Here is a 27,512-nt window from a genome sequence, read left to right on the forward strand (position 1 = left end):
ATTGGCTGTCTGACCTATCGCGTGCGCTTCCGGTGAAAGGTGCAACCCAATGGCTGTCCGTCTTTTTACCTCTCGACTCCACTGCTGTGCTCTTTGACCCCAGTGGCAGCGATCGTTCATTGCATTCGTCTCTCTCGGGCTCCCCCTCTTCCCACGTCGAGGCTGTTCTCTCTAGTCTGTCTGTCTCCCTCCTTCCTCGTCTGTCGCATTTCAGTGAGAGTGCTGGTAGAGAGAGACCCCGGGGGTCGAAGGTTCTGCCCTGCCCGCCGCGACCTCAACCCCTCTCGGCTTCCGAAATACCCGATGACCGTCGTCTTTGACACATCAGCGGACAACCCCCGAGCGGTTCTGGGCCAAAAGAGAAGGTACACACAAGTCGCTTTTGAAGAAGATCGCTAGGGGAAAAAAATAGCGAGGCACAAAGCGGTAATGGGTTAGAGGTGGCTGGTTGTCATGTTCGAGGGAAATCGTTTAAAATAACCTCGAAATACATCGTAACATTTTTAAACCAGCGCAACGGACACATTATAACATTTTCGCAGTGATACATTGTAACATTTTCGCGCCGTCAAGTTTCTTTCACGTTCATAGCTCTGCATCTGAATAGAGGAATTATGTGGAAAACGGTTATATTTATTGATTATTATGTGCTCTGGATTACTCGTGCCTCGCTTTGTGCACACATTACATGTTATTTATGCTATCTGAATAAACGTTTTTGATTCAGTTGCCTCATAGTAAGAAGAACAGATTTTGCATTAACAGTACAATGAAATATAGACTTTCCTCGTGCTGTCTGACGCCAGTTTAGAAGCTTGGCTTTTGTTGACAGATAATTATGGAGTCAGAGGCTTCCAGCTCACCGCGAGCTGTTGGTCATAAGTGTTATTAATGTGACCGGTCTCAAGTCTTCCAGGGAGGGTGAGCAAAGTTCAAGTTTATGGCAAAAGGTTAGCCCGCCTGAGACCGTGTGAGTGAGGCGGTGCAGCTGAACAAAATAAATGGATGCAGGTAACAATGAGGGAGGTTTCCCCCCCTAAAACAATATTGTGTATGTCTTTTAATTACCTACAAAACATATTAACATGACTTAATAAGAATGATAAATAGCCATTATTCATTTTTAAACAATGAATTGAGCTTTTGTCTTTGTTGTCATAGGGGAAGGCAGTAAAAAAAAAGCATTGTGGGAAAGGTGCATTTGACAGTTTGAAAGCAGAGCTGAGGTTCTCAACCAAGGGAAAAATTATGAAGAATAAGTTATGTAATGGATAAAATACAGTTAGATGGGAATTATTACAAAATACACCCTGACAGGATGTTTAGGACCCCAACGTCAAGCGCAACAGATTTTAAATTTTTGTTATTTAACTCTCACAGCAATCCATTTTGCTTCTTCTATATATCATATTTTGCTCTATTTTAAGTTGTCTGTTATTCTGCTCTTTATTTCTTACTGGTTCTTTATTATTCCAAGTAAATACCGTACAATTAATACTAAAGTAAACATTTTGCTTGCATTGATATGAAAAGTTTTTAATTAATCTAATTAAAAATTTTATTTTATTTTTTATTTTTCAACTGATGGAAAAAAGGAGAGAACTAAGATAGGAGGAAAATTATGTCACTGTTCTTGTGTTTCGCTTGACAAAACTAGTCTTTTCTCTCTCTTTTTTCCCGTTCCTTCGTGAAACATTGCTGTTTTCCTTCCAGCTCATATTATTTCAATCATCAAAGTTTCTTGTTGCAACAACATTTTTCATTCTCACAAATAAAAATTTCTTGTGGAATGCAGATTCATTAAATGATTTTTCCCCCATCACCATGTCCACTTAGGGCTCCAAAAAATTTACTGCTGGGCTCTCTGTTTTTGTTGTTGAGTATAACATTTTAATTTTTTAAAATAACATAGAATATATCAGTAGCAGCAGATAAAAGATCATTTCTACCAAAAAGTCATATATTACGGTAAACTTGCATTGAGGACAGAACAGATTACTGAATATTTTGTTGATACTTCGTACCTTCTTGTTTAATTTGGATTTGGATTTGCATCATTAACGTTTTGCATCTTGGTGTCCCTGTGTGTGGTGACTCAGATCCAAGCCTTGGGACTAAAGGATGCTTGCTCACCGGATCTGCACTGTACCTCTGTGACCTGCTCATGCCCCAACCAGAGGTGCCATGGCTCGCAGAATATCCTCGCAGGGGAAGGTCACCATCTCTGTGGATGAGTACAGCTCCAACCCGACCCAGGCCTTCACCCACTACAACATCAACCAGAGCCGCTTCCAGCCCCCTCACGTCCACATGTGAGTGTCAGTGTACAGTGTTCCTGTAACTGAAACATTGATTTAATTGATTGATTGAAGACAGAACAGAATGCTGACAGAGAGGACATCTGGCCGCTTTTGTCTCATCTCACCCCGCCAGGTGATCAGAGGCTCCTGCGGCTTCACTTCTGTTGTAATTAATTAAATTGACCTTTTTATATTGTTGCAGATTAGGCATTTTAATGATATTTTTGAGGGGTCCATAACAAGATAATGGCACTGTATAAATCCAGTCCAGTTTCAAATAGTCTATTTTTTTAATTATTGGTTCATTGTTTATAGCCATGAACTCTTTCAGACTGAACGCGAGAACCAGAGACATATAAACATTTTAGGTTGTGTATATATCAAACCAATACATTTACTTTTTTTTTTTTCAGCATTTGTGCCTACATTACTTGTAATCGTAATAGAGATCTTAGGGCTAAAACAGTGTAAGACTGTTATTAACCAGAGGAAGGTCAAAGGTTAGTTGAGTTGATTAGCTCTTTAACAATAGCTCTTTGACCCCTGGGTCAGAGCTCACCTCTAAAGAAACCTGATTATTGACTGATGCTGATGATGGCATAATGAGGCCCGGTGCAGATCCTAAAGAATGGAGCAGCCTGATTAGCCGAGCCTTTGCTGCTTTAATGGTACCATGCAATTAAGGCACATCAGCACAAGCAAAAGGGATCGACAGGATGCATGTACCATTGAATTGCTTTTAGCTTAAGTGTGGAAGAAACATCCATTTGTCGTTAAATTCTATTATGTAACCCGATGCAATGTACAGATGTGCAGGAAAGAGCAATTTATCAGTGCAATAAAAGGCAATAATGCTGGGAAAACAAGTAGACTATGACATGATTCACAAATAAGAATAAAAAAAATGGGATGTTCCTCCTTACACTTTCAATTCACACTTGAATTTAATAGCAAACCTGTATGACTTTTTAAGAAAAAAATGTTTTTCCGCCTTTACAATGAAAGGCAATGGGGATCAAAGTTGTTTTAGACCCCATTGACTTTCATTGTATAGACATTTAAAATGTCTCTTTTTTTTTTTTTGTAAAGTTGAATTTTCTTTGGTATCTTTAATCTGTTCTTAATTCGCTAATAAGTCATCTGTACATATAACAAATAAACATTCTTTCAGAAACAAACACACTCTTAATTTCCACAGGGTAGAGCCACTTCCCTACGATGCGCCGAAGCCCGTGGGTCATACGCGTTTCGTCTGTGTCTCAGACACGCACTCGAGGACCGATGGAATCCAGATGCCCTTTGGTGACGTGTTGCTTCACACGGGCGACTTTACAGAGCTTGGCCTGCCGTCTGAAGTGAAGAAGTTTAATGACTGGTTAGGTAAGTGCGCAAAACCAGTCCTGTCACCTTCGCTGACAAGCACTTCCCCTGCTGTCACAACACGAAACTCCCAAACAAAAGGTCAATATTAATGATACCGTTTAAGTCACTTCTACCAGAAATGGCAGAATTTAAAACAAAAACGGTTCATTTATGAACTTAAAAGCTGTGCTGTTTTGAGGATTTGTTTTAACTGCAAAAAACTCCCTGCAAATTGCAAATCTGGCCAGTGGCTTATTTTAAGATTGATACACATCAGTGTTGTATATTTTGTCATTTTGATGCAAAAACTGACTGATCATTTTGACTGAATTTAATAAGTTGCAATGTGCACAGCATTTCTAACGAGTAGGAAGGCATTTGCTGACACTGGAGGTGAAGGAGGTCAAATTGGAAATTGAAAAATGCCCATCTGTTGGCTTTAATAGTTGCCCTTCGGCCTTGGCTCGTTGGCCTCGGCAGCAATTCACTTGGATGAAATCAAGGTTCTTTAGGGTTACGGAGGTCAAAACCATTGTTTATTTGTTGAAATCAAAGTCATGCTTTCGCCTACGAATGGCAGCCACAGTGAGCTGTAAATTCACTTCCAGTTGGTCAAAGCCTTTTGATAATATTTTGTCTTTTTTTAAGATTCTATGTCACTAAAGAATCTGATCTAACATGTCACTTAGCATTTAAAGTCATATGGCCACAATATTGCAAAACATTGTCGTCCATTTTCTGCCAAAATCTGTCATTCTCATTATCTTTTTCCCTTTTACAGGCAGCCTTCCCTATGAATACAAAGTTGTCATCGCAGGAAATCACGAACTTACCTTCGATAAAGACTTTATGGCGGAACTCGTAAAGCAGGATTACTACCGTTTCCCCTCAGTGTCCAAGCTGAGGCCTGAGGATTTTGACGACGTTCAGTCCCACCTTACAAACTGTGTGTACTTGCAGGACTCTGAGGTCACAATTAAAGGATTCAGGATATACGGGACTCCGTGGTAAGCATTTCTAAATCACTGTTATCAAATTGTTTGTTACTTTTTGTTTGCTACTGTACATCTGTCGAGCAGAATATTTAGCGAAGTATCAAGCATTTGAATCAGATATCCTTAGCAAAAAGCATAATCGGGTTAGTTTACGTAAAGTGAAATTCTCTCAGCCATCACGGTGTACAATAGTTAAGCAAGTTTCCATATTTTTTTTAAGGTCAACATGAAATCACAATGAACGATTTTCCCTTTCTTAAACACTTCATTTGTACGCAAATTCCAAGAAAAAAATATTTTTCTTTTTATTTGCTAATCAAAATGTAATAATGTCAAAACATAATGTTATGGAAGTAAAATTGGTTTCAAATGTTATTTCATGTTGACTGTAGATCTTGAACTGTTACTCCTAGATGGTACATCACGGGACCATTTATTGTAAAAATGTTTTTAAATAATGTATATATTAAATAATAATGGTACTTGGATACTCTGATTTGATCAGATATGGTACTCGGTCTAAAAATACTAAGAACCACTTCTAAAATATACATTTTTGGTAAAACATATTTCCAAGATGACAGTTTCTTTCTTTTTTTTAAGGCTCATGTAGAATGTAGCTGCTTAAAGTCTTTTGATAAAGCTCAGAATCAGTGCTCTTTATGTACAAAACATATGCAACATATGTCAAGTCCGTTAGTTAAGTAACATGAATGATTGACCCACATTAAGTTTGTTTGATTCATTGGAATCAAATGATGTTTATGTCTCTCTCTGGTATGGTTTCTTGTGGCTTATACCTTAAGATGAACTGATAGTCTTCAGAGAGACCTCTGTAGACCTGGGTCATGCCAGACACCGTTGTTCTCTCTGCTCCGCTGGACACGAGACATGTTCTCACTCGCTACAGATAGTGTTACACACATACGCACATTCACTCTCTCTCTCTTTCATTCCATCTTCTGGATCTTTCTTAACCCACACACAGACAGCCGTCATCACACATTGGCATCTTTAATGCAAAGACCTCAGCGTCTGATAAGCAGACCAGTATCTCAGTTAACCCCTCACCCACTGGGCTGCCCCCCTCTCCGATGGGAGACCAACAAAGCTGTGTTAGATTTCAGGTGTGAATAGATGCCTAGCAGTGTTTGGCACTGAGAGCTTTGTGGCAGTGTGACACAATAGACGACAGCTACTAAAGCAGTTTATCACCTGCCCCTGGAGACGATGCTGACGCATCAGTTGAAATTAATGACAGTTGCCTCTTCTTTTCTTTTTTTTTCTTTTTTTTTTTTTGTTAAGAATATGTGTACAAATTTAATTAGGTTTTTATTATCATCCATTTTCTGGTCACTATGTCCTTGGTATCTGGTTCTGCAGATCTGTTTGTGGAAGACGCATTGGCTTCATGCACTAATAATTTCATACAAAATGCATGTCTGTGCACAGAAAAAGTTCACATGCAAAAAAATGTCTGCAAATCCCTCATTCTAATGTTAATGAATATTATTCTGAGTTAATATTATAAATCTCATTTGTTTTAATCAATGCAGGCTGCATTTATATATATATATATATATATATATATATATATATATATATATATATATATATATATATATATATAATATATATATATATATAATAGTTTTATTTTATTATATGAATATATACTATATAATACTGCATTATTATGATGTTATGCATATTATATGCCTCATTAGCATATTATGATGTTATTGTCATGTTATTTATATCTTATTTTTTATTGTGTGTGTGTGTGCGCATCGCATATATATTGCAGCTTTTTTTATTAGCTTTAATGGCTTAACAAATTTGTTTCTAAAGCCACCTTTTGTGTGTGTGGTTTCACAAACGTTACACAAAAATACATAGACGGTTAGTGAACCAAACCCACTTTTTAAACCACCACGTTGTGATTTAAGTCTCTCGTAGAGCATAAACACCAAACATAAAACTATCTTTAGGATGTCTATCTAAAATTTCTTGCCATCTTGAGCCAGGCAGAATTAGAATGCTAATTTTGGTAAGAAGTGGGGAAACCAGACATCTGTGATGGGTGGTCTTGGTGGGGGTGCTCTTTGGTCATACTTTTCCCAGCCTCTCCTGCAGGAAGTGCTTTTTGTTCCAACACATCCTGGTGCTTTGTTGGGAGCCAGGATCAAAACGTGAGGCCGACCCCGGTGCGCCCCTCCAAGTGCATGCTCACAGTGAGCCGCTCTGACCTGCCTGACCCCGGGCCTCAGCTATCAAGGAGGTCATTTACACGGCTTCATTCTTCTTCTCTACAAAGTGCTCGGTCAGGCTTGACTCCCGTCTGGCCCAAGGTAGAAGACGAGCCTGTTTTATGTCAGTTTATTTATCAGTATTCCCTTTCATGGCAGTGCTCCCGTCGCTACGTTGACCTTGGCTTGATTACTCTCTGTGTCGTACCAGACAAATATCCGATATACCTTCGTATGCCTAACAAGATCATCCAATAGAAGCAGGACTATATTGCATAGCTTGGCAACCGCTATCCTGATAACGGCGCGCTTGGTAATCCTTCTTGCGTTACGCCTGATATCCACACCGATACGTGTCGCATATATTCCAGCTTGCAGCTGTGATTGGTTTGATTAACGTGTAAGCTTGTTGTGCTAGACGGTGGTTTGGCTTTTGAAAATCAAAGGCTCTCTAATCCTCTTAGGAAAGGCAGACGTAAGTCATGTGACCTGAGTTCATCTTGGGTGAGTGTTTGCAAGGCTAGGCTACGATAGATCGTGGGGTTGTGTCTTTCCTGCTGCCATAGAAACCATATCACGGCTTCATCCTCAGTGCTAATGTGTTTTGATTATGGTGTGCTTGTAAATGAATGATCAGGGATGATATAATAGTAATTTGTGTTTTTTTAACACAGCAAAGCTGTTTATCTGTATTTGTATGGATTCTAGATATGAAGTGTGAGGGTTTCTCCCCCTGTGTGCGGTCAGATCAGTGTGGAACTGATAACTAGAGCTAATTACTTGATGATAGGAAGCATTAGTAGCATAGGTAGGTGTCATTTAAGGTGAGGACGGTTGGGAAGTGTCCCCACAAATTTTTTTCTTAGGCTGATTATGTCCCCACCATTTTATGAAATGGCTTGTGATATGTGTAATGCAGAGGAAGCATTGGTATAGAGTTTTCATTCGGTTACATTGAGTGCTGGAATTTATTTTTAATGTTTTGACATTTTAATGTCAACCCCAAACCTTTGTATTAAATTATTTATTTTTCCCTTTTCAGTCAGACTGAATAGGGAAAAAGCCTTTTGCAATTGATCTATTTAGGGATTTATTTGGATTTAAAACATGGAATCTTTGAAGCATAACAAATTGTTGTGTTGGCTGTAAATTATGTGAAAACTGTTTGATATTTAATGTTAAAATTTAACTTATGTACAATTTACATGTGAATAACATACGGTAGTGAAATTATAGAAGAATAAAAGAAGGCATATTTTGTTACCTTTTGGAGCTTGAAAGGAATCAGTTGTTTTATTCTATCATCACTGACTTCGTCAGAGCTCATTTCCCACTACATTCAAAACTATATTCTCAAAACCATAATTTTCAACATCTTCAAATTCAATATTTTGATCACTGACAGTTTCTTTACTGGATCCCCTAAGTTACACTAATATTTGTTTGTGTTCAGTACTTATGTCTGCAGTTTATCTGCAGTAAAAAAGCCATTTCAAGTTTTGCTGATGATACTTCCTATTATTTTGTTTTCTACCTGCGGTAACTATAAATGAAACGCCACTTCATCATTGTGTATCAGACATTGCCACCTTGTGGAATAAAGGTGAATTGCACTTATTCAGTCAATTATTGTTACACTTACACTGTTACACACACACACCTTGGGGTGCCTATACAATTTGTATAAAAAAAAAAAAAAGAATGGGTAAAACGGGTATTCTTTTAATATTTTTTTTCTTTTCTTCTTGTTCTATTGTTTATAATGAATTGATTGAGGAATACTAACAAAGTTGGTGTCTAAAATGAATAAGGGTAGTGAATGACGTCCCGGGTCACCAAAGACATATGCGTTTAATTATGTTTTTCAGGTACAATAGATGTATTTACCATGTAGTCAAAAATAGTACAGAAATTGAATAATCATATGTAAAAATAAAATACTGGATAGTATTCACTGTATTAATTACATATAAATGTATTGTTATTAAGTTATTCAGTCAAGAGCAGTAAGTTATTTTCTCTTTAGTTTGATTAACATGAATGTCACTGCGATTTACACCCAACTGTTTACATGCACTTGAGACATACACGACTGTTTACATGAGCACTCCACACGTGACATAATTGTGTGTGTATTCGACCATTCAAGCACAATAAGACATGAAAGAGAACTGATTTTGGGATAAAGGAGGTATGTTTTACAAATGGCTGTTTTGGTTACTTTGCTCTAAACTGTCAAGGCACCGTATTGGGTTTCTCATTTCTAAGCCTCCTTTCTAAAAGATTCCATTTCCACCGGCAAGGATGAGAAATATAAACATTTTATGAAGCGTTAAATCATGTAATGCACTGGCTTTAGCAAAGATGTAAGATTTGACAGGCTTGTTAATAACATCTTGAGAGCTTAATGTGCGTTAACGTGTGCTGCACCTGGGTAGTGTTAGACTCTTGAAGGCCTGATAATGAATATTAATGGACTCATCTGAATTGAATTGACTGAATTAAGATGTTGAAAAGAATCTATAACAGTCTGATGCTTCTCATCTCTCTTCTGATTTTCACATTCATCCATCCACAATATGATGGCTTGCACATGTTCCCTGTGAATCAATCCCGTGGCCTTAGTGTGGCTAGCGCCACGCTCTTCCCGTTGAGTTACAGAAGCATGTGCTTGTTACACTTTAGCTTGCTCATATTTTTCATTCGTTATTGACCTTCATGGAGGAAACGCAAAACTTACATGCTGTTCGTAAATGACCTCGTCCATCCGGTCCTCTCAGCTATCAACAGAAGCCTCTATAGAAGTAACAGTTTTCTCTGGCTACCTGCTCACGTCACTGGCTGTAAGCTGACCCCTGGCCCGAAGGTGGCGTCATTTGTCAGTGATAATTAACAGCTGACATCTCCTCTGCTGGGCCTGCTAGTGACGGATGGGAGGGCATAGTGTGGGCACAGTGAAATAGAGAGAGAGAGAGATGGACCAACTAGAAAAGGAGTCTGATACTGTTAGTATGCAGGCTGAATGGAAATATGTTGACCACATATAAGTTTCTCTCAAAACAAATCTCTTTACATGCTTCAAGATTAAAGTGACCCTATTGTGCTATTTGTTTTTCCCTGTGCAGACACATGTTTTGTTGTACCTTAGTCTACCTTTGTGGTCTGAGGTTATTTTTTTACATTTTGTTGGCAAGTCGTTACCTAGCCTTTTTTTTATGAATTTTTTTTATGTTCTAATATATTTGCTGCCAATCTTGCTTTGGGGTGTGCGCTGTATGGTACCATCACACTAGACAGGAAATCCCGTCTAATTTCCTCTCTAGAAACTCTAGAAACTAATTTCTAGTTTCTCTTTTGTCCCGTGTTCATCTCTGCTTTTTCTCCTGACCATTGATAACCGTCTCCAACATTATTTTCACAATCACACATCTTTCTCTGATCCCCCTCTTATTTCGCAGATAAATATTTCAGTTATCCTTTCTGCATGTGAGGTGTTTGAAGGACTGGCAGGCGTGCATTAGAGTGGCACACTGATTCCAATGCAAGCACTGCGAGTGTGTGTGTGTGTGTGTGTGTGTGTTACTGAGGCTCAGCCGGCTGCTCCTGTGTGCCACTGTGAGTGTGAGTGTGTCCAGGTCACTGAGAGTTCATCAAAACAAAGTGCTGACGCAGCCAAAACAAACACACACACAGACACAAATATACACTTGTGTCCCAGTACTGAACAGTTTCTGACAGTGAAAGCTTTCTTTCTCTCTCTCTGTTTAAAAAAACAAGAACAACTTTTTTGTTCCTTTTCTTGGTGTTTATTTTCAAGATTATTGGAGTTTAAAAATATATAATTATATTTAATTCTAAATTAAATGTATTATAATTCAAAAAATATTTGGGGTTCATTTTACATAAAAATTCAGTAAAAGACGTAAACATTTATTTTATGATATTTAAATGTATTATATTAATGTTAAGCAGAGGTGATTTATTTTGTGATAATTACCAGAAGACTGTACATTATCTCACTTATTACACAGCTACATAAATAATGAATGGACATGAAATATTGATTGAGATATTTATACTAAGAAAAAAAGAGACCGCAAAATTGATATGAGAGAGGCATGAAACTAGCAATCGATTATTCCAGAGAGCCCTGTAATAATACATTTCTTGTATCCTTCCTTGCTTTATTTGTTTGATTTATGTGGGGATGTAATGACATCACATTTATGACTAGTTTGATATGCGGATGAAAGCCTGACTCGGACTCTGACGTTGATGTGCGAGTTAAAGCAGACGAGCCTGAGTATGTTTGCAGGAAAACTTACAGGGTTTGAGAGATTGCACCCAAGGGTACAGGCCTGGTTCGAAAGCAACCACTCGCCTTTATTTGCCTTGCCATCAATCATCCATGGACAAGTCTACACACACACACACACACACACACACACACACACACACACACACACACACACACACACACACACACACACACACACACACACACACACACACACCTCAGCAGCCATTTCCTGTGTTCAGCCTCTATTTCATCCACTATCAACTCCATTCTCTCCAATCTATGAAGAAGTGTTAATGGATAGACAAACAGTGGATACTGCCTAGTCTATGAACCCAGCCTGTGATGATGGACGTGTAGTGGCGAATCCATAAATGACTGCGCTCTTAACTCTTAAGTTTGGTTAAGGAGGATAGTAGTAAAGTGACAGCTTGTATTTGTATATTTGCTTAAATATTTTTCTTAAACACAAAAGAATGGTGGTAATCACTTTTAACTGTGCAAATCAAAGACTAGGCCTATGGCAAAAGCACATACAGTGGGGAGAACAAGTATTTGATACACTGCCGATTTTGCAGGTTTTCCTACTTACAAAGCATGTAGAGGTCTGTAATTTTTATCATAGGTACACTTCAACTGTGAGAGACGGAATCTAAAACAAAAATCCAGAATATCACATTGTATGATTTTTAAATAATTAATTTGCATTTTATTGCATGACATAAGTATTTGATTACATACCAACCAGTAAGAATTACGGCTCTCACAGACCTGTTAGTTTTTCTTTAAGAAGCCGTCCTGTTCTCTCATTACCTGTATTAACTGCACCTGTTTGAACTCGTTACCTGTATAAAAGACACCTGTCCACACACTCAATCAAACAAACAGACTCCAACCTCTCCACAATGGCCAAGACCAAAGAGCTGTGTAAGGACATCAGGGATAACATTGTAGACCTGCACAAGGCTGGGATGGGCTACAGGACAATAGGCAAGCAGTTTGGTGAGAAGGCAACAACTGTTGGCGCAATTATTAGAAAATGGAAGAAGTTCAAGATGACGGTCAATCTCCCTCGGTCTGGGGCGCCATGCAAGATCTCACCTCGTGGGGCATCAATGATCATGAGGAAGGTGAGGGATCAGCCCAGAAGTACACGGCAGGACCTGGTCAATGACCTGAAGAGAGCTGGGACCACAGTCTCAAAGAAAACCGATAGTAACACACTACGCCGTCATGGATTAAAATCCTGCAGCGCACGCAAGGTCCCCCTGCTCAAGCCAGCGCATGTCCAGGCCCGTCTGAAGTATGCCAATGACCATTTGGATGAACCAGAGGAGGAATGGGAGAAGGTCATGTGGTCTGATGAGACAAAAATAGAGCTTTTTGGTCTAAACTCCACTTGCGTGTTTGGAGAAAGAAGGATGAGAACAACCCCAAGAACACCATCCCAACCGTGAAGCATGGAGGTGGAAACATCATTCTTTGGGGATGCTTTTCTGCAAAGGGGACAGGATGACTGCACCGTATTGAGGGGAGGATGGATGGGGCCATGTATCGCGAGATCTTGGCCAACAACCTCCTTCCCTCAGTAAGAGCATTGAAGATGGGTCGTGGTTGGGTCCTCCAGCATGACAGCGACTCGAAACACACAGCCAGGAGTGGAGTCCGTAAGAAGCATCTCAAGGTCCTGGAGTGGCCTAGCCAGTCTCCAGACCTGAACCCAATAGAAAATATTTGGAGGGAGCTGAAAGTCCGTATTGCCCAACAACAGCCCGGAAACCTGAAGGATCTGGAGAAGGTGTGTATTGAGGAGTGGGCCAAAATCCCTGCAGCAGTGTGTGCAAACCTGGTCAAGAACTACAGGAAACGTATGATCTCTGTAATTGCAAACAAAGGTTTCTGTACCAAATATTAAGTTTTGCTTTTCTGATGTATCAAATACTTATGTCATGTAATAAAATGCAAATTAATTACTTAAAAATCATACAACGTGATTTTCTGGATTTTTGTTTTAGATTCCGCCACTCACAGTTGAAGAGTATGATAAAAATGACTTCTACATGCTTTGTAAGTGGGAAAACCTGCAAAATTGGCAGTGTATCAAATACTTGTTCTCCCCACTGTATATATGTATATATATATATATATATATATATATATAACCAAATATTTAATTTGTAAAAAAAAAATTATTATTGTAATTTCAGCACTTATACATTTCATAATTGTGCGTTTTTTTTCTTTTTATGTTTTTTTTAGCGGAGTAGATCTGACATGCATCTGGTGAGGAAAACTTTGTTATTTGACAGACCCTGTTCCCTTGCAAGGTTTAACTGGGTCTCTAAGTTTAATAGGCAGTTATTTTTTAAAGCGACAGACTCCATGTGTTTCTATTTTTTTCCTCTAAAACCTTTTTCGTTCTCTCTGTAATTGGTTTTCAATACACTGCTCCAGGATGGCAGCACTATTTCCAAGATGACAGTTTCTTTCTTTTTTTTAAGGCTCATGTAGAATGTAGCTGCTTAAAGTCTTTTGATAAAGCTCAGAATCAGTGCTCTGTATGTACAAAACATATGCAACATATGTCAAGTCCGTTAGTTAAGTAACAGATGAATGATTGACCCACATTAAGTTTGTTTGATTAATTGGAATCAAATGATGTTTATGTCTCTTGTATGGTTTCTTGTGGCTTATACCTTAAGATGAACTGATAGTCTTCAGAGAGACCTCTGTAGACCTGGGTCATGCCAGACACCGTTGTTCTCTCTGCTCCGCTGGACACGAGACATGTTCTCACTCGCTACAGATAGTGTTACACACATACGCACATTCACTCTCTCTCTCTTTCATTCCATCTTCTGGATCTTTCTTAACCCACACACAGACAGCCGTCATCACACATTGGCATCTTTAATGCAAAGACCTCAGCGTCTGATAAGCAGACCAGTATCTCAGTTAACCCCTCACCCACTGGGCTGCCCCCCTCTCCGATGGGAGACCAACAAAGCTGTGTTAGATTTCAGGTGTGAATAGATGCCTAGCAGTGTTTGGCACTGAGAGCTTTGTGGCAGTGTGACACAATAGACGACAGCTACTAGACGCAGTTTATCACCTGCCCCTGGAGACGATGCTGACGCATCAGTTGAAATTAATGACAGTTGCCTCTTTTTTTTTTCTTTTTTTTTTTGTTAAGAATATATGTACAAATTTAATTAGGTTTTTATTATCCATTTTCTGGTCACTATGTCCTTGGTGTATCTGGTTCTGCAGATCTGTTTGTGGAAGACGCATTGGCTTCATGCACTAATAATTTCATACAAAATGCATGTCTGTGCACAGAAAAAGTTCACATGCTAAAAAATGTCTGCAAATCCCTCATTCTAATGTTAATGAATATTATTCTGAGTAAATATTATAAATCTCATTTGTTTTAATCAATGCAGGCTGCATTTATATATATATATATATATATATAATAGTTTTATTTTATTATATGAATATATACTATATAATACTGCATTATTATGATGTTATGCATATTATATGCCTCATTAGCATATTATGATGTTATTGTCATGTTATTTATATCTTATTTTTTATTGTGTGTGTGTGTGCGCGTCGCATATATTGCAGCTTTTTTTATTAGCTTAACAAATTTGTTTCTAAAGCCACCTTTTGTGTGTGTGGTTTCACAAACGTTACACAAAAATACATAGACGGTTAGTGAACCAAACCCACTTTTTAAACCACCACGTTGTGATTTAAGTCTCTCGTAGAGCATAAACACCAAACATAAAACTATCTTTAGGATGTCTATCTAAAATTTCTTGCCATCTTGAGCCAGGCAGAATTAGAATGCTAATTTTGGTAAGAAGTGGGGAAACCAGACATCTGTGATGGGTGGTCTTGGTGGGGGTGCTCTTTGGTCATACTTTTCCCAGCCTCTCCTGCAGGAAGTGCTTTTTGTTCCAACACATCCTGGTGCTTTGTTGGGAGCCAGGATCAAAACGTGAGGCCGACCCCGGTGCGCCCCTCCAAGTGCATGCTCACAGTGAGCCGCTCTGACCTGCCTGACCCCGGGCCTCAGCTATCAAGGAGGTCATTTACACGGCTTCATTCTTCTTCTCTACAAAGTGCTCGGTCAGGCTTGACTCCCGTCTGGCCCAAGGTAGAAGACGAGCCTGTTTTATGTCAGTTTATTTATCAGTATTCCCTTTCATGGCAGTGCTCCCGTCGCTACGTTGACCTTGGCTTGATTACTCTCTGTGTCGTACCAGACAAATATCCGATATACCTTCGTATGCCTAACAAGATCATCCAATAGAAGCAGGACTATATTGCATAGCTTGGCAACCGCTATCCTGATAACGGCGCGCTTGGTAATCCTTCTTGCGTTACGCCTGATATCCACACCGATACGTGTCGCATATATTCCAGCTTGCAGCTGTGATTGGTTTGATTAACGTGTAAGCTTGTTGTGCTAGACGGTGGTTTGGCTTTTGAAAATCAAAGGCTCTCTAATCCTCTTAGGAAAGGCAGACGTAAGTCATGTGACCTGAGTTCATCTTGGGTGAGTGTTTGCAAGGCTAGGCTACGATAGATCGTGGGGTTGTGTCTTTCCTGCTGCCATAGAAACCATATCACGGCTTCATCCTCAGTGCTAATGTGTTTTGATTATGGTGTGCTTGTAAATGAATGATCAGGGATGATATAATAGTAATTTGTGTTTTTTTAACACAGCAAAGCTGTTTATCTGTATTTGTATGGATTCTAGATATGAAGTGTGAGGGTTTCTCCCCCTGTGTGCGGTCAGATCAGTGTGGAACTGATAACTAGAGCTAATTACTTGATGATAGGAAGCATTAGTAGCATAGGTAGGTGTCATTTAAGGTGAGGACGGTTGGGAAGTGTCCCCACAAATTTTTTTCTTAGGCTGATTATGTCCCCACCATTTTATGAAATGGCTTGTGATATGTGTAATGCAGAGGAAGCATTGGTATAGAGTTTTCATTCGGTTACATTGAGTGCTGGAATTTATTTTTAATGTTTTGACATTTTAATGTCAACCCCAAACCTTTGTATTAAATTATTTATTTTTCCCTTTTCAGTCAGACTGAATAGGGAAAAAGCCTTTTGCAATTGATCTATTTAGGGATTTATTTGGATTTAAAACATGGAATCTTTGAAGCATAACAAATTGTTGTGTTGGCTGTAAATTATGTGAAAACTGTTTGATATTTAATGTTAAAATTTAACTTATGTACAATTTACATGTGAATAACATACGGTAGTGAAATTATAGAAGAATAAAAGAAGGCATATTTTGTTACCTTTTGGAGCTTGAAAGGAATCAGTTGTTTTATTCTATCATCACTGACTTCGTCAGAGCTCATTTCCCACTACATTCAAAACTATATTCTCAAAACCATAATTTTCAACATCTTCAAATTCAATATTTTGATCACTGACAGTTTCTTTACTGGATCCCCTAAGTTACACTAATATTTGTTTGTGTTCAGTACTTATGTCTGCAGTTTATCTGCAGTAAAAAAGCCATTTCAAGTTTTGCTGATGATACTTCCTATTATTTTGTTTTCTACCTGCGGTAACTATAAATGAAACGCCACTTCATCATTGTGTATCAGACATTGCCACCTTGTGGAATAAAGGTGAATTGCACTTATTCAGTCAATTATTGTTACACTTACACTGTTACACACACACACCTTGGGGTGCCTATACAATTTGTATAAAAAAAAAAAAAAGAATGGGTAAAACGGGTATTCTTTTAATATTTTTTTTCTTTTCTTCTTGTTCTATTGTTTATAATGAATTGATTGAGGAATACTAACAAAGTTGGTGTCTAAAATGAATAAGGGTAGTGAATGACGTCCCGGGTCACCAAAGACATATGCGTTTAATTATGTTTTTCAGGTACAATAGATGTATTTACCATGTAGTCAAAAATAGTACAGAAATTGAATAATCATATGTAAAAATAAAATACTGGATAGTATTCACTGTATTAATTACATATAAATGTATTGTTATTAAGTTATTCAGTCAAGAGCAGTAAGTTATTTTCTCTTTAGTTTGATTAACATGAATGTCACTGCGATTTACACCCAACTGTTTACATGCACTTGAGACATACACGACTGTTTACATGAGCACTCCACACGTGACATAATTGTGTGTGTATTCGACCATTCAAGCACAATAAGACATGAAAGAGAACTGATTTTGGGATAAAGGAGGTATGTTTTACAAATGGCTGTTTTGGTTACTTTGCTCTAAACTGTCAAGGCACCGTATTGGGTTTCTCATTTCTAAGCCTCCTTTCTAAAAGATTCCATTTCCACCGGCAAGGATGAGAAATATAAACATTTTATGAAGCGTTAAATCATGTAATGCACTGGCTTTAGCAAAGATGTAAGATTTGACAGGCTTGTTAATAACATCTTGAGAGCTTAATGTGCGTTAACGTGTGCTGCACCTGGGTAGTGTTAGACTCTTGAAGGCCTGATAATGAATATTAATGGACTCATCTGAATTGAATTGACTGAATTAAGATGTTGAAAAGAATCTATAACAGTCTGATGCTTCTCATCTCTCTTCTGATTTTCACATTCATCCATCCACAATATGATGGCTTGCACATGTTCCCTGTGAATCAATCCCGTGGCCTTAGTGTGGCTAGCGCCACGCTCTTCCCGTTGAGTTACAGAAGCATGTGCTTGTTACACTTTAGCTTGCTCATATTTTTCATTCGTTATTGACCTTCATGGAGGAAACGCAAAACTTACATGCTGTTCGTAAATGACCTCGTCCATCCGGTCCTCTCAGCTATCAACAGAAGCCTCTATAGAAGTAACAGTTTTCTCTGGCTACCTGCTCACGTCACTGGCTGTAAGCTGACCCCTGGCCCGAAGGTGGCGTCATTTGTCAGTGATAATTAACAGCTGACATCTCCTCTGCTGGGCCTGCTAGTGACGGATGGGAGGGCATAGTGTGGGCACAGTGAAATAGAGAGAGAGAGAGATGGACCAACTAGAAAAGGAGTCTGATACTGTTAGTATGCAGGCTGAATGGAAATATGTTGACCACATATAAGTTTCTCTCAAAACAAATCTCTTTACATGCTTCAAGATTAAAGTGACCCTATTGTGCTATTTGTTTTTCCCTGTGCAGACACATGTTTTGTTGTACCTTAGTCTACCTTTGTGGTCTGAGGTTATTTTTTTACATTTTGTTGGCAAGTCGTTACCTAGCCTTTTTTTTATGAATTTTTTTTATGTTCTAATATATTTGCTGCCAATCTTGCTTTGGGGTGTGCGCTGTATGGTACCATCACACTAGACAGGAAATCCCGTCTAATTTCCTCTCTAGAAACTCTAGAAACTAATTTCTAGTTTCTCTTTTGTCCCGTGTTCATCTCTGCTTTTTCTCCTGACCATTGATAACCGTCTCCAACATTATTTTCACAATCACACATCTTTCTCTGATCCCCCTCTTATTTCGCAGATAAATATTTCAGTTATCCTTTCTGCATGTGAGGTGTTTGAAGGACTGGCAGGCGTGCATTAGAGTGGCACACTGATTCCAATGCAAGCACTGCGAGTGTGTGTGTGTGTGTGTGTGTGTGTTACTGAGGCTCAGCCGGCTGCTCCTGTGTGCCACTGTGAGTGTGAGTGTGTCCAGGTCACTGAGAGTTCATCAAAACAAAGTGCTGACGCAGCCAAAACAAACACACACACAGACACAAATATACACTTGTGTCCCAGTACTGAACAGTTTCTGACAGTGAAAGCTTTCTTTCTCTCTCTCTGTTTAAAAAAACAAGAACAACTTTTTTGTTCCTTTTCTTGGTGTTTATTTTCAAGATTATTGGAGTTTAAAAATATATAATTATATTTAATTCTAAATTAAATGTATTATAATTCAAAAAATATTTGGGGTTCATTTTACATAAAAATTCAGTAAAAGACGTAAACATTTATTTTATGATATTTAAATGTATTATATTAATGTTAAGCAGAGGTGATTTATTTTGTGATAATTACCAGAAGACTGTACATTATCTCACTTATTACACAGCTACATAAATAATGAATGGACATGAAATATTGATTGAGATATTTATACTAAGAAAAAAAGAGACCGCAAAATTGATATGAGAGAGGCATGAAACTAGCAATCGATTATTCCAGAGAGCCCTGTAATAATACATTTCTTGTATCCTTCCTTGCTTTATTTGTTTGATTTATGTGGGGATGTAATGACATCACATTTATGACTAGTTTGATATGCGGATGAAAGCCTGACTCGGACTCTGACGTTGATGTGCGAGTTAAAGCAGACGAGCCTGAGTATGTTTGCAGGAAAACTTACAGGGTTTGAGAGATTGCACCCAAGGGTACAGGCCTGGTTCGAAAGCAACCACTCGCCTTTATTTGCCTTGCCATCAATCATCCATGGACAAGTCTACACACACACACACACACACACACACACACACACACACACACACACACACACACACACACACACACACACACACACACACACACACACACACACACACCTCAGCAGCCATTTCCTGTGTTCAGCCTCTATTTCATCCACTATCAACTCCATTCTCTCCAATCTATGAAGAAGTGTTAATGGATAGACAAACAGTGGATACTGCCTAGTCTATGAACCCAGCCTGTGATGATGGACGTGTAGTGGCGAATCCATAAATGACTGCGCTCTTAACTCTTAAGTTTGGTTAAGGAGGATAGTAGTAAAGTGACAGCTTGTATTTGTATATTTGCTTAAATATTTTTCTTAAACACAAAAGAATGGTGGTAATCACTTTTAACTGTGCAAATCAAAGACTAGGCCTATGGCAAAAGCACATACAGTGGGGAGAACAAGTATTTGATACACTGCCGATTTTGCAGGTTTTCCTACTTACAAAGCATGTAGAGGTCTGTAATTTTTATCATAGGTACACTTCAACTGTGAGAGACGGAATCTAAAACAAAAATCCAGAATATCACATTGTATGATTTTTAAATAATTAATTTGCATTTTATTGCATGACATAAGTATTTGATTACATACCAACCAGTAAGAATTACGGCTCTCACAGACCTGTTAGTTTTTCTTTAAGAAGCCGTCCTGTTCTCTCATTACCTGTATTAACTGCACCTGTTTGAACTCGTTACCTGTATAAAAGACACCTGTCCACACACTCAATCAAACAAACAGACTCCAACCTCTCCACAATGGCCAAGACCAAAGAGCTGTGTAAGGACATCAGGGATAACATTGTAGACCTGCACAAGGCTGGGATGGGCTACAGGACAATAGGCAAGCAGTTTGGTGAGAAGGCAACAACTGTTGGCGCAATTATTAGAAAATGGAAGAAGTTCAAGATGACGGTCAATCTCCCTCGGTCTGGGGCGCCATGCAAGATCTCACCTCGTGGGGCATCAATGATCATGAGGAAGGTGAGGGATCAGCCCAGAAGTACACGGCAGGACCTGGTCAATGACCTGAAGAGAGCTGGGACCACAGTCTCAAAGAAAACCGATAGTAACACACTACGCCGTCATGGATTAAAATCCTGCAGCGCACGCAAGGTCCCCCTGCTCAAGCCAGCGCATGTCCAGGCCCGTCTGAAGTATGCCAATGACCATTTGGATGAACCAGAGGAGGAATGGGAGAAGGTCATGTGGTCTGATGAGACAAAAATAGAGCTTTTTGGTCTAAACTCCACTTGCGTGTTTGGAGAAAGAAGGATGAGAACAACCCCAAGAACACCATCCCAACCGTGAAGCATGGAGGTGGAAACATCATTCTTTGGGGATGCTTTTCTGCAAAGGGGACAGGATGACTGCACCGTATTGAGGGGAGGATGGATGGGGCCATGTATCGCGAGATCTTGGCCAACAACCTCCTTCCCTCAGTAAGAGCATTGAAGATGGGTCGTGGTTGGGTCCTCCAGCATGACAGCGACTCGAAACACACAGCCAGGAGTGGAGTCCGTAAGAAGCATCTCAAGGTCCTGGAGTGGCCTAGCCAGTCTCCAGACCTGAACCCAATAGAAAATATTTGGAGGGAGCTGAAAGTCCGTATTGCCCAACAACAGCCCGGAAACCTGAAGGATCTGGAGAAGGTGTGTATTGAGGAGTGGGCCAAAATCCCTGCAGCAGTGTGTGCAAACCTGGTCAAGAACTACAGGAAACGTATGATCTCTGTAATTGCAAACAAAGGTTTCTGTACCAAATATTAAGTTTTGCTTTTCTGATGTATCAAATACTTATGTCATGTAATAAAATGCAAATTAATTACTTAAAAATCATACAACGTGATTTTCTGGATTTTTGTTTTAGATTCCGCCACTCACAGTTGAAGAGTATGATAAAAATGACTTCTACATGCTTTGTAAGTGGGAAAACCTGCAAAATTGGCAGTGTATCAAATACTTGTTCTCCCCACTGTATATATGTATATATATATATATATATATATATATATAACCAAATATTTAATTTGTAAAAAAAAAATTATTATTGTAATTTCAGCACTTATACATTTCATAATTGTGCGTTTTTTTTCTTTTTATGTTTTTTTTAGCGGAGTAGATCTGACATGCATCTGGTGAGGAAAACTTTGTTATTTGACAGACCCTGTTCCCTTGCAAGGTTTAACTGGGTCTCTAAGTTTAATAGGCAGTTATTTTTTAAAGCGACAGACTCCATGTGTTTCTATTTTTTTCCTCTAAAACCTTTTTCGTTCTCTCTGTAATTGGTTTTCAATACACTGCTCCAGGGCTCTCTCTCTCTATTGTTATTTTGAGGTGGTACAAAGGACCGGGCCCTAGTTCCTCGTCTATTTCAACATTATTCAGTGAATGAAAAAAGATCCAGGTCTCAGGGAACATGCTGTGAAGACCCCTGCCTCTCAGAGGCTCCGACTTTGTCAAGTGCTCGTTGTAAAATGACCTCTGGACAACTGGGCATGTGTGCTCATACATATATGCATTCCTGTGAGTACGGCAGTATCAAGCTCTTTAAGACTCACTAATGCTATTAACTGCTACAACTTAGCTACTTCATATTTGTAATCTCATCCTTCCTAATGATTCTGTTTTTATAATCATCAGGTTCATCTATCATGTCATATCATAGCCGGATTTACTAAACTTATGAAAGAAGTTAAGAAATTTCTTAAGATAAAGTTCATAAATCATGTTCTTGCCAAAGACGCTCTTTGCACTGCTTGCAGATTATCGTAATGATCATAATAAACGCACACACTATTTTCGAGTTCAGCACTCAGCGTGACATTTTAAAATGCGTAGTGTATTAAAAAGAGCCTTGTATAATTATATAATTAGAAATGAATTAGTAATCAGTCCCTATCTTGGTGTCACTTCAGAGTACTAGTGCACATCCCTAATAATAGTAGTATTATGTATCTATTCTTAAGGTGTTTTCACATTTACTGCTGTTCAGCGAAATTTCATGTGGGAAATCCAGTCATTCCAATAGGAATCCGCACGATCTGAATTTTCGCGTGGGGGCAAAAAAGTTCCCAACACATATTTTGTTCATATTCAAGTTGGTCATGCAAATTCCTCGCACTGACCAGCAGAAAGTGAACTGTGTGTGAGCAGTGCTTCATAAATCTTGTAATTCTTAATATTTAAAGCAACCCAATAAATTCACTAAACATCTAACCTTTGAGGACTTAAGTCAAGTCCTAACTTTAAGAGGTTATTTATGTAAGGGATAATGTACATCCAGCCGGTTGTTCTCTCAAAATAAACCCCCGACAGGGTGATCAGGACCCTGACGCAAACCGGAGGGTCTTGATTAGCCTGAAGGGTTTTTTTTTGAGAGAACAACCGGCTGGATGTACATTATCCCGCTTATTACACGGCTACTTGCCACATAAGTAACTAATTAGACACGAAATATTGATCTGAGTTTAAATATTTTATTAGCTCTTAAAATGCAAAACTTCAGCGGATAGCCATTGCAGGCGCGGCAAGTTCAAACTAGACGGACATTCAAGAGATATGGTATACAGTCATTCATATGACTTATTACACAGAATTTCACCACATAAAAAATTATGGAGATAAGAAAAATTTATTTCAGATTAAACTGTTTTAAAATCGTACCTGTTTGTATCTTATAATCCAACGGTGTACAAAACCATAGTCACAAAATGGCAGCAGCTGTGTTTTTATAGAACAAGAGAGAGAGCGAGTCCACCATACTGGATGCCATAATTAAATAACTGTACAAAATATTGATTTGATTGAGTTTTAATATTCTATTAGCTCACCAAATGCAAAACTTCCACGAAGAAAAAACGTTGTTTTGAGCGGTTGTTATCTGGGAATAACTTACCGCTGCTGGATGGCGCTATTGACCAATCAGAAACAAGTATTCCATAGAGCCGTGTAATAAGATGATTTAAAAGTACATTATTTTAAGATTTCAAATTTTTCTTAAAGAACAGTCTTGAGAAAAAAAAAAATCTAAGAACATTCTCAAGAAATGTTGAAATCCTGCACTGTAGTGTAGCTTCTGAAGTGGCGTTGAGCAGTTGCAGACGTTGCTCTCCGCAAACTCTCATCTGTCTGCTCAGTCTCCATCTATCACCCAGCTCTGCTTATCAGCACGGGGTCAGTTCCTGCCCTCTCTACCAAGGCCTACATTTAGCCCTGGCCTTGCACAGCCTTGTCTAGCTGGGCCCAGACACTTGGCCCTTATCAGACTGGGTCTGAGAGTGGTAAATAAAGGTCTGGCCCGGGTTACCGCAGGCTGTCAGCAGGCCCATCCCAGAGGGGAAATAAAACTCTTATTAACATGCTTCTGCTCATTGGTGCTGACAGCTTGATCAATCTGCCTCCTCTGCAGATGACCTCTGCTCCGCTCCGAACCGCTGGACGCCCTGATGGAGGCTCAGATGAATAGCTTGAGTTGTGCCGTGGCCTCAAATCTAATGCTGCAATACTCTTGAGGCATTTTTCATGTTTGTTTTTTCTTTTAAAGAAAAAGTAATCTGGATACTGTTTGGGTTTGATCATGATGGTCAAAAAATGGTCATCTAGTTGCCCATCAGCTGTCTCACAATGAGTGAGGTAATTTAGTCTAAATTTAAATGTAAACTTATCACACAATAAATATATATATATACTGTATATAGTGCTGGTCAGAATTATTTGACCCCTTGGTAAATATGATCAAAGATGGCTGTAAAATATAAATCTGCATTGTTTATCTTTTTTATATATTTTTTTTAAATGCAAAAATCTAACCTTATATTGAAGTAAAATTATTGAAAGTGGGGGGGAAATCAGATTGTGAAATAAATGCTTTTCTACAAAACACATTGGGAACAATTGTTTGCCCCCTTTTATTAAATACTTTTTGCAACCTCCTTTTCCGAAGATAACAGCTCTGAGTTTTCTCCTATAAAGCCTGATGAGTTTGGAGAACACAAGAGATCAGAGACCATTCCTCCATACAGAATCTCTCCAGATCCATGTTGCCGCTTCTTCTCTTCAGTTCAGTCCACTCATTTTCTTTAGGGTTCATGGGATGGCCATTAGAGATGCTTGGTTTTGTGCTCAGTGACCCATTTTTGTTTTGATTTTGATGTTTGTTTTTGGATCACTGTCCGGTTGGAAGATCCAAACATGGCCCATATAACAGTTTTAGCAGAGGCTGTCAGGTTTCATGAACTGAAGAGAAGCACCAACATGGATCTGGGAATCTGGAGAGATTATGTATGGAGGAATGGTCTCTGATCTCTTGTGTTCTCCAAACTCATCAGGCTTTATAGGATTTCTTTTCTAAATGGCTGCAGATTCATGCAACCTAACAACTAGTCTATTTTGAAATCCGTTGTGCAAATACTGTCGACTTTTGGCGTATGTGTGTGAGAACAGCATGCAGGCATGTGTATGATGATTTTGACATTTATGAAGTGTGTAAAATGCGTTTGTCTGCTCCCACAGGACCCCGTGGTTTAATGGATGGGGTTTTAACTTACCTCGTGGCCAGTCTCTCCTCGATAAGTGGAACCAGATCCCTGAAGACGTAGATATTCTTATGACACATGGGCCTCCTCTAGGTAAGCATTGAGGAAATGTGAATGTAACTGTAGAGCATGTTTACATCAGTTTGTGTCTGCAGATGGATTGTTGTATTTTAAAGTCATCATAAATGTGATGATACGCAACTAAAGATGTGATGTCGGACTTTGTCCAGGGTTCAGAGATTGGGTCCCCAAAGAACTTCAGAGAGTCGGCTGTGTGGAACTACTCAACACTGTACAAAAGAGGGTCCGACCCAAACTCCACGCATATGGAGGAATCCATGAAGGTGAAGGCTTAAATCTCTTTAAATAAACACACACGCACACACACGCACACACACACACACACACACACATATATATTTTTTTTTTATAGATTTTTTTATTATTATTTAAAAACATTGAAAATATGAATCTAAATATATTCAAATATTGTTTAAATGGGTAAACAAGTATTTACACATTTGAAACAAGATGCACATAAAATAAATTCATACAAATATTTTCTCGTTCTCAGGGTATGGAACAATGACAGATGGCTACACAACATTTATCAACTCCTCCACATGTACAGTCAGCTTCCAGCCCACCAATCCACCAATCATATTTGATATCCCCAACCCAGGAAATTCCTGAGACTCATTAAAGCCCCACCTCCTTTTTTCTACATAACTCTTCCTTACTTAAAAAAATGAATGGTCTTTTTGTACTGCTTGTATTTAAAAATGCATGGAAATGAAATATTTTTTAAAGTCGGATTGAATCCGACACCATTTAAATGACTATTGTTGGCAAAGAAAAACGTGTGAATTCATATTTGTAATCTGTTTGCATCAGTTGCCTTCTGTTTTTCCTTTTTTTTTATTGGTCAGGATCTTAAAAAGTGCATTATAAAAGGTACTCCTAAAAGCGTCAGCAATACTTGACCATGTCTGATTTAATTGTGCTTTGTAAAATTATTATAAAGTTATTTAAAGTCATGAACTTATTGTGTGGTGTATTCAATTTTGGATTAAATGGGTAAGTTCATACTTCACTCATGTCAAAGGGTCCATTGGGTCTGATATTTATTGCTGCAATCAGACTTTGCTCTTTTCTAATCAAGAAGACATCTTTATCTACCAGGTCATTAAACACCATCAGGCGAGCATTTTGTACTCACATAAAGAGTGGCACAGTATGTGTCAAAAGATGAAAGCGTTTTTAAATGGGGTGTTGTGAATTTAATTTTGCATTATCGCTGTGGTGTTTTGTCCTATAATTACAGTTTAGACTCGACTGATTGTGCAAATTTTCGAGATCATAAAGATACCATGTTTTAAAAGTGGATGAGAATTTACATTGTGACTGCCTCAGGAGATATACAAAGATACATTTGGTAAATGTCTGTAAAGTTTCAAACAATTGTTTATCGTATAGATTTGCAATACCATCGCATTTGTTTTGAAAGTGTATACGACATGACATTAAGCCATTTCATTTCTCCTCATCTCCATTTTTAACTGTAATATGTGCGTTGTATATTTCACTGTGGATCTGCAATCTTGTGAACACACAAAAAAACGGTTTTATGCCATTTCTGATATTGTAAATGCTTACTTTGTTTTGTGACTTTTTTATCCATTGTGACTTTTAGCCAAGTTTATATGCAAATAAAACAAGGTTTTTATCTGATGTCTGTCATTTTTCTTTTTTAAATGATCAAAATAAATATTATGCACCCATTGACCAATGTCATTCCAAGCCTAACTTGACTGAGTTTTTCTGTGGTGCACAAAATAAGTTTAGAAGAATGTCTGAGCTGCTTTTTTCCCCACAGAGTGAAAGTCGATTGTGACCAGGGGCTGTCAAATGCCAAAAAAAAAGACCAATAAATTAAATAATAGCAAAGACATTTGGGTCACCATCACATGAAGCCAACTGTTTAACAAACTGAAATAATATCCACTGAAAACATTGCTTAATGTGGTACCATTCACTCACTATGTGGAAAAGTGCAGCTTGTTCGACCTGCACACATATCTTTTTATATCAGGGAAGAAATAGTCACACAGGTGAGAGTGGATAAAAGAGGACAACGTTTTCATTTTTTTGGGTGAACTATCCCTTTAAGAGCTTTATTTTTTTTCCCACAGAGTAAATAACGATGTGTTCGCAGAGTTTAGCAACGGCTTTGATTGATTAATGAAGTCCATTAATTACC

The 27,512-nt window shown here is 38.5% G+C and overlaps 1 protein-coding gene across 1 annotated transcript; it reads left to right on the forward strand.

The window, feature by feature from the left end:
* On the forward strand, positions 1-27,062 carry mpped2 (metallophosphoesterase domain containing 2b). Its single transcript, XM_079603445.1, has 7 exons — positions 1-365; positions 2,100-2,312; positions 3,499-3,680; positions 4,444-4,669; positions 25,230-25,345; positions 25,483-25,596; positions 25,827-27,062. The coding sequence occupies exons 2-7, from the start codon at positions 2,185-2,187 to the stop codon at positions 25,943-25,945; spliced, it is 885 nt and encodes a 294-aa protein (XP_079459571.1). The 5' UTR covers positions 1-365; positions 2,100-2,184; the 3' UTR covers positions 25,946-27,062.
* The last annotated feature ends 450 nt before the right edge of the window (positions 27,063-27,512 follow it).

Source organism: Phoxinus phoxinus (assembly GCF_949152265.1).
Source record: "Phoxinus phoxinus genome assembly, chromosome: 25".
Taxonomy (NCBI): domain Eukaryota; kingdom Metazoa; phylum Chordata; class Actinopteri; order Cypriniformes; family Leuciscidae; genus Phoxinus; species Phoxinus phoxinus.

Bases quoted from the DNA above. Each gene is read 5' to 3' on its own strand.
- mpped2 (XM_079603445.1), top strand. From the start codon at position 2,185: ATGGCTCGCAGAATATCCTCGCAGGGGAAGGTCACCATCTCTGTGGAT. The intron at 3,681-4,443 runs GTAAGTGCGCAA...TCCCTTTTACAG, and splicing joins GAAGTTTAATGACTGGTTAG to GCAGCCTTCCCTATGAATAC. The intron at 25,346-25,482 runs GTAAGCATTGAG...GACTTTGTCCAG, and splicing joins GACACATGGGCCTCCTCTAG to GGTTCAGAGATTGGGTCCCC.